We start from the raw sequence: 8,033 nt of genomic DNA, 5'->3' as shown, positions 1-8,033 counted from the left end.
GCACATTAAGCCCATCCCATCTGATGCTCTAATAAAGGGGAGGCAGTCTCACTTCTGCGGGTACTCAACCACAGCCCCGGGGGAAGAGGAAGGACCCCTCAGTGACAACCCAGGTGAGCCCAGACACCACCAGCTCTTGGGACAAAGCCAGGGTCTGGAAGGCCCTGGTCCAAACCCTACTCTCAGCCATGCCTGATGGCTTGGGATCAGGAGCTGGAACTAGATGAGAGGGGACATCTTCTGGTCCCTTTGGTCCAGAGTATGCATCGGCAAAAATAATTCCCAGCCCCTGCACCCATTCTCTGCCTGAGCCTGAAGTGCTGGCAGCAAAGGCAGGAGGCAGTGCCAACTTCAGGCCTCTCCTTCTCTCCCCTTCCCCAGCTCAGCTGGTCTTACCAGTTGGGCGGGCACCTGAGAGTCCCCTGTGGTGGCCAGCAGCAGCTACTGAATGATTAGGAAGTGGGTAGGGCTTGTTGGATTGGCCTCAGTCTGTCTCTCTTCTGTTGGCATCTGAATTACCTGGCCTCTAGGTGCTTCCTGGGATAGGCCTGCCTTATTGACTCTTGACTTCATCCTGGGAGGGACAGGATAGGATGATAGAGCCCCTGAGACCCACATGACATTGACACAGGGTACTTTGTTCCCACACCCCGGCTGCCTCCCGCCCACAGCTCTGCAAGAAGCAACCGTGTCATTCACCGTTGGACTTTGACAGTGACCAAAGGCTGTGCTCAGTTCTCCACACCTGTCTCCTTCCAGCTCTGCTGAGGTCTCCGCTTAGGTTAACCGGATATGTCTCCCAGAAGCTGGAACCCCACAACGGTGGTCCAAGGTGTCCATTGGATCCTGCTTGGATTGTTCCTGTGGCTGGAGCCAGGGTCAGGTGGGTCAGAAGGCAGAGGCCTGGGACCAGGACAATCAGTTCTGCAGAAGTATACTGCCATACCCTTTGTGTCCAGCCTTGCATAGGATGAGACTGGAAACCCCAGGAGACCCGTTACAAGGAATCTCCTGTCTGGGAACACAGATGCTCCCAGCCCCATAGAATCAGGGCAGCGGGTGGGCGAAAGACCTGGGGCCTAAAGAAGAAAAATGAGGAAGGCTTCCTGGAGAAGAGGACACAGATCTAGGACAGAAAGAAGAATTTTACTTGAGGAGAAGCAGGAAAGGGCATTTAAGGTAGAAAGAACAGAGGAACTACAGTGTGGACTGTCAGTGGAAAAAACAAAAATGCCCGGGTTCAAATTCTGCTTCTGCCACTTCCTAGCTCTGTGACCACAGGCTGGTCAATTAACCTCTCTTTGCTCACGGAGTCATTGAGAAGATTAGGTTTGTTAAATTATATAAGTTACCTAGAATGATGCCTAGCACACAGTAAATGTTAATAAATGTTAGCTATCATTCAACAACTCACCCCAGCTCTCTCTAAACCTAGCATTTCTGGGTTCCAAGTTCAGCTGCTTATATTTCCCCCACAAGGCACAGGCCCACCCTCTCCTCCCCTGGGCAACCTCCTGACATCTTTCTCTCTAAAATTCCCCAAACTCTAACCTATCACAAAAAGAACTATCCATCTTTCCCTCAAAATACCTGGGGACTCTGCCCACTTTTGTCCATCATACCACAACCACTCAGCTTTGGCCACCTGTATTACTCACCTCCACAGTCTCCCCTTCTCAACTCTAGGCCCCTGAAAATTCATTCTCCACATGGCAGCCAAAGGAGCAATCTTAGAATGCCAGCCTGGCCATTTCTCTCTCCTTCTCAGGAACCTACCATGGCTCCCCAGTGCTCACGGATAGTCTAAGCTCTTTAACCTGTTGTCTGTGCCTCAGTTTCCTCATTTACACAAGGACAGGGTTGGGGGTCACAGTGTTATCAGATGGAGAGTTGGGGGCATTGAGAATATGTGGAAGCAGCAGAGGGGGGCTCAGGAACAGGGCATGCCAGGCCTCTGACCTAATGCCATCCCTCCTTCTGCAGCATCCCTGCCCCTCCTCATGGACTCTGTCATCCAGGTCCTGGCTGAGCTTGAGCAGAAGGCACCGGTCACCGAAGCCATCCCCATTGCCCCTGTGTGGCAGCTGTCAGCCCAGCACTCTGGCCCCCATGACCCCCTCCATCACTTCCTGCTACAGAGCTGGAGTCTCCAGGCCATCGAGTTGGATCCCATCACACTGAGCCCAGAGTTGCAAGGCCTGACAAAGGAGGTGGCCCGACACAGTGTGCAGGGCAGGCAAGAATACGGGGTGGTACTGGCACCTGATGGCTCAACGGTGGCCGTGGAGCCTCTTCTGGCAGGGCTGGAAGCAGGGCTGCAGGGGCACAGGCTTATTAACTTGCCCTTGGACAGCACAGCCACTCCTCCAGATGCCAGCGACCACTCTCCAGATGTCCGAGTCACCTCTCCAGATAACCAAGCCTCCTTGCCAGATGCCAAGGCCAAAGCCCCAACCACTGTGGACAGCCTCCTGGTTACTTTGGCCAGAGACCTGGGTTTGACTTTCCTCCAGGGCCCCAAGAATTGGAGCCACCCAGGCCTGGGAGCTGAGGGCTGCTGGGACCAGCTTTCTACCCCCCGGAACTTCACGCTTCTGAACGCTGAGGCATCACCGCTCACCACAGCTTTTCTCAATGGTGCTCTGGATGGGGCCCTCCTTGGAGACTACCTGACTCGGGCTCCGAAGCCCCGGCCACCTCTCAGCCACCTGCTGAGCCAGTACTATGGACCTGGGGTGGCCGGAGACCCAACACTTCGCAGCAACTTCCGAAGGCAGAACGGAGCTACTCTGATTTCAGCTCCCGCCCTGACTCAGCAGGTGTGGGGGACCCTCATCCTGCTACAGAGGCTGGAGCCTGCACACCCTCAGCTGCAGGGCATGAGCCAAGAACAGCTGGTGCTGGTGGCCACCCATGCCACCAAGGAATTCACCAAGGCCTTCTTGGGTGAGAAGGGCCCCCACCTTCTATGACTGTCCCTCACAAAGACACAGACACTCTCAGCCCCATGTAGTCAGAGGGATCCAGGTCTAGGGGATTCTGGAGGGGGCAGTAGGGCTCTAGCTTAGGGGCCAGGGTAGCTGCACAGGTAAGGAAAGGCTAGATTTGGGTCTTGAAGGATGACTAGGAGTTCATAGGACAAAAAGGAAAGTGAGAAAGAAGGTATTGAGGAGGTGGGCTCAGCAAATGCAAAAGCACATATTGGAATGGAAGTTCAGCCAGTTACTCCTGTGCATCTTTAGGTGAGTTGCTTCACTTCTCTGAATCTCACTTTCTTCAGTGAGGCAGAGTAAATCATTGCTACCTCTTGGATTTGCTGGATGACTTAAGATGAAGCATGTAAAGCAAGTAGCACACAAGTGGAGCATGATAAACGAGAGTCAAGATTCCTCTTTTCTTATTGTAAGCTGTCTCTCCTAGGGGTCAGAGAAGGGCCAGCTGTAGAGAGTGTTGGGTCTTGGGCTGTAAAAAGCCTTGAAGTCTGAACTACAATTCTTGAAGTTTATCCTGAAGCGGGTGGGAGTCATAGCAGATATTCCAACAGGACTAACTCAGATTTAGTTAAGTTAGATCCCAATGAAGGTCAATGTGGTGTGAGATTGAACTGTCCCCAAATCTGGAAGGAGGCTGGGAGGAATGGCCCATATGAGCTTTCTAATGGGGGTGCAAGTGGCAGGCAGAGAAATACTGGCTGACTCCAGCCCCGGACGCCCTTACCTGCAGGGTGCCCGGCCATCCATCCCCGTTGCGTCTGGGGCGCGGCGCCGTACCGGGGCCACCCGACGCCGCTGCGGCTGCCGCTCGGGTTCTTGTACGTGCATCACACGTACGTGCCTGCTCTCCCCTGTACAACCCTCGCGAGCTGTGCCGCCAACATGCGCTCCATGCAGCGCTTCCACCAGGACACGCGCGGCTGGGATGACATCGGCTACAGGTAGGCGGGGCCCGACGAGACAGGGGCGGGACCTGTTACGTAAGGGAACAACTGGGTGGGCGGGGCCTCAAGCAGGGGGCGGGGGTTAACCAGAGCAAACTTGGCAAGAAGGAGGAGGATTTTGAGGTGGAGAGGGGTGTGGCCTAGACAAGCGTGGGGCCCTAACAGAGCTCGGGAATACTCAACAGTGGGAAACTTGGGTCTGGGGTGAGACTAGAAAAGGAGGAGGGGCTTGGGAGAGGGAAAGGACCTGTGGTAGCGACTAGGGTTGAGGCGCGGCAGTGATGGGGTTTGGCCTAAGACAGAAAAAGGCTGTGAATCGGGCAGGGACTGTACTCGAGAAAATGCGGAGGGGGCTGGGCAGAAAGGAGCGTGTTCAGTGCCGAGGGTCAGATCCAGAGAACCAGGTTTCTGGAGTGGCATTTGGTGGGGTAGTGGGATGAGGCCGGAGCCAGGAAAAGACAGCGCAACCAGTCAGGACTTGGGATGGGGGTGGCCCTTCGCACATATATGGGCCAGGTCGCCCTCTTACGCTGCTCGGTGCCTGTCCCCCCACCCCACCCTGTAGTTTTGTGATGGGCTCAGACGGCTACATGTACGAGGGTCGAGGCTGGCACTGGGTGGGCGCTCACACACGTGGCTACAACTCCCGCGGCTTCGGCGTGGCTTTCGTGGGCAACTATACCGCGGAACTGCCGGTCGAGGCCGCGCTGCGCGTGGTGCGCGACGTGCTCCCCAGGTGTGCGGTGCGCGCCGGTCTCCTGCGGCCGGACTATAAGCTGCTTGGCCACCGCCAACTCGTGCCCACGGACTGCCCTGGTGACGCGCTCTTCCAGCTGCTGCGCACCTGGCCACACTTCGACGCGGTGAGTCCGCAACGCCCGCACTACCTCAGCCTCCGACCCATCTGACACAAGCTCAGCTCCTGACCCCTGTCTGCCTGCCCAACCTCGGCAGGCCCCTCTCTCCTTCCTGTAACTCCTATGCCCACACAGCCTCAGCCAGGTCCCTGATCTCCCTTGCGGCCCTTCTATTCAGGCAACTTAGGCCCAGTATTAAGTTGTTCTGCTCGCAACATTTCCTACCACCACCGCCACTACTACCACCACCCCATCCTCTGCCTGCTCAACCTCAGCCTAGCCCCTGATCCGGCCAGCTTGTCCTCTGCCAAGCCTTCATCACTTCTACCCTCCCAATCAGGGCATGGACCCTGACCCCTGCAGCAGCCATTCTGCCCCCACAACGTCAGCCTGGCCTGCATCACTATGCCCAAGTCACAACCCTCCTACCTACACAGTCTCATCCCAGCCCACCCAACCTTGGCCTTGCCCCTGCCCCCCTACCCAGAGGCCTTCTGTTCACACAAGGGTCACCTAGCCCATGACCCTCTACAGAAAACCCCTTGCCTGTCTAGCTGTCCATCCCCTAACCCTATGTTGCAGTCTTTTGCCCAGTCTCAGCCCTGAGGATGCTTGCTCAGCCCCAGCCTCCTTGACCCTGATGACGATTCTTATGCTGGAACAATCTAGGCCCAGCCAGCGCAACCTGGGCCCCACCCCGACCTCAATCACTAAAACATCTCTATGCTCACACACCTGCACAATCTCATATTACCTGCATATTGCCACTCTATTTTGTTAAGTAGGCCTGCAGTCAGTGTTGTACCTACCCCCTCACTTAGTCCTTTTCCCCATGCAGGGACCCACTATGAGGAGGGGAAACTCAGCCTCAACCGACCCCCGCCCCCCCAGCCTCATGCTCTCTTGTCTTTTCTAGAATGTGAAGCTAAGAACTGCCAGAAGGGCCTCCAGGAGATCCAAGAGGAAGCCACCTCCAGTCACGCCTACCAGCCAATGAACTTCAAATAAAGAGATTATGGAAAGAAAGCTTGTGTCTGTGCATCATCTGTGTTTGCACACGTCATCTCAGTTTGGGTTTGCCCAAAAGCAGACCCTGAGACAAGAATTCCAGTGTAAGTAGTTTGGAAGGTGATCTCAGGACATATTAGTTGGAGAACAAGGAAGAGAGGTAAGGAAGGGAAGACAGCCTGGAAAGGGTGCTTTATCAAGCAGGTTGGCACTTGGGGTGCATGGAGCTCATTCCCACTCGGGACCTCTGGGAAACAGCATAGGACACACACCTCAAAGTCATCCCACTGAAGACACAAGAGAGCTAGGTTATTGATCCTCAAACTCCCATAGTCTATGGACTGAGGGCTGCTCTCTGGGTGGTGTTAATTCTCTGGCACTTCAGGGCTGCTTGTTGTATGGGCAGAGTGGACTTCATCTGTCAAAGAAAATCCTCCAGCAAAAATGCAGGGAATTGGGAGTGGGGCCACTATGCAGCAAAGTGATAAACGCTCAGGGATACAGCAGAACATGGGGAAACTCCATTGTGTGTGCAAGGAGTGGCCCAATTCAGCATGAATAAAGTGGGCATATCTAAAGTGTGTGCACCTGCGTGAACATGTACAGCTCCAGGAGAAGGGTCTTTGGCCCTCACTGAAGATCTACCTCTTCAGGATGGTCTTAGAATTTGCAAGGCCCATACACACGAAAATGCAGAGCCCCTTGTTCAAAAAGCAAGAGCTTCAAGACAGCTATCGCAGAGCATTAAATCAAATGTAGTGTGGAGGCCTTCTGAGCATGGGTGACTGCACAGGGTGACTGCACAGGCCACACGCCCATCAAGGTAGTCCTAATGACCCTACCCTGTGGATTCTGGTCACCCCTGCCTTTACACAAACTGTTCCTTCTACCTAGCATGCTCTTCCCATGGTCAGGCTCCTTCTCATGCTTCAGGCCGCAAATGTCCCCTCCTCTGGGCTGCCCTCTTTGATTTTTACAGTTCAAAAACTGTCACTTCTGTTCAGCCTCTACTTGAGTCTGTCTATATTCTTCTAAGTCCTCCTCACCAGCTAGAAATGTCCTGCGTTCGTGTTCAGTATCTGTTTCCCTGGCTAAACTGTGAGCTCCAGGAGGATAGGAATCATGTTGGTTTAGTTCCTTGTGACTTCTCTAGCATCTAGCACATAGTAGTCACTCAGGAAACAATTGTTGACTAAAAGAAGGCTCCCATTATGAACCTTCTGAAACTGATATTATCATTGCATTGTATAAGTATGAACACAAGGCCCCAGAGAGAGGAAGTGACTTGTCTGAAGTCACGCAGCGAGAGGAAGACCACCTGGCACTGGAATCCATTCCTGGGTCAGGATTCTACTGACTCACTTAATCCTCGGAACGTATTTTCCCACCTCTTTTTTTTTTTCAAGAAAACATTTATTAGAAAAGTGCACCAAAATATACAGCTTAATGAATTTTCATAACCAAACACATCCATGTAACCGACACCCAGCTCAAGAAATAGAAATGTTAAATTTATGAGAATTTCATCTCAATTTTAAAAACAGAAACAAAAACCACCATCATGCTTCCCCATCCTACCCCCATCTTCCTTGTCACTAGCCCCACCAAAGAAAACTGATATCCTGACTTGTTGCACATAGTTTTGCCTGCTTTGGAACTTTACATAAATGGAACCAAACAGTGTATTGTGTGTGTGTGTGTGTGTGTGTCTGTGTGTGTGTGTGTGTGTGTGTGTTTTGGGGGGAGTTGCTCAGTTGCTCAGTATTGTTTGTGATTCATCCAAATTCGATCATTTAGTAATTTGTTCATTCTCATTGCCGCATGGTATTCCACTGTGGGAAGAGACCACAATTTATCCACTCTAAGGTATATGGACACTTGGGTTGTTGCCAGTTTGGGGCTTTTATAAATAGCACCAGCGGGCAAGTCTACTGGATGAACTGTTGGGTCAGAGGAGAGGGGTACAGTCAATATTTGTCAATCAGGCCAATTTTCCAGCTTGGGTGAATTTGTCTACACTCTGGCCAGCAGTGGATGAGAGTTCCAGAGGATCCATGTTCTAACCAGTATTTGGGCAATATGTGCCCATTTTGCAGAGAAGGCAACTAAGGCTCAGAGAGGGGCCTGTGCTATCTGCTGGTCAGTGAGAGATTCTGGGTCCTGCCCTGTCACCTCCTCTTCTCCCGCATCCTGCCCCCACTGTGCCCTCCCAGCCTGGCAATGGGGTGGGG

General features: G+C 53.2%; 1 protein-coding gene across 1 annotated transcript; it reads left to right on the top strand.

The window, feature by feature from the left end:
- The first annotated feature begins 792 nt into the window (after nt 1-792).
- On the top strand, nt 793-5,820 carry PGLYRP2 (peptidoglycan recognition protein 2). The gene is made up of 5 exons (XM_006923401.2): nt 793-883; nt 1,984-2,946; nt 3,724-3,934; nt 4,503-4,800; nt 5,711-5,820. The coding sequence occupies exons 1-5, from the start codon at nt 793-795 to the stop codon at nt 5,789-5,791; spliced, it is 1,644 nt and encodes a 547-aa protein (XP_006923463.2). The 3' UTR covers nt 5,792-5,820.
- Nucleotides 5,821-8,033: the final 2,213 nt, after the last annotated feature.

Source organism: Pteropus alecto, unplaced genomic scaffold (genome assembly GCF_000325575.1).
Source record: "Pteropus alecto unplaced genomic scaffold, ASM32557v1 scaffold1279, whole genome shotgun sequence".
Classification (NCBI taxonomy): domain Eukaryota; kingdom Metazoa; phylum Chordata; class Mammalia; order Chiroptera; family Pteropodidae; genus Pteropus; species Pteropus alecto.
This window is presented reverse-complemented; position numbering and strand designations above follow the sequence as displayed.

Bases quoted from the DNA above. Each gene is read 5' to 3' on its own strand.
- PGLYRP2 (XM_006923401.2), top strand. From the start codon at position 793: ATGTCTCCCAGAAGCTGGAACCCCACAACGGTGGTCCAAGGTGTCCAT. The intron at 884-1,983 runs GTGGGTCAGAAG...CTCCTTCTGCAG, and splicing joins GTGGCTGGAGCCAGGGTCAG to CATCCCTGCCCCTCCTCATG. The intron at 2,947-3,723 runs GTGAGAAGGGCC...CCTTACCTGCAG, and splicing joins ATTCACCAAGGCCTTCTTGG to GGTGCCCGGCCATCCATCCC.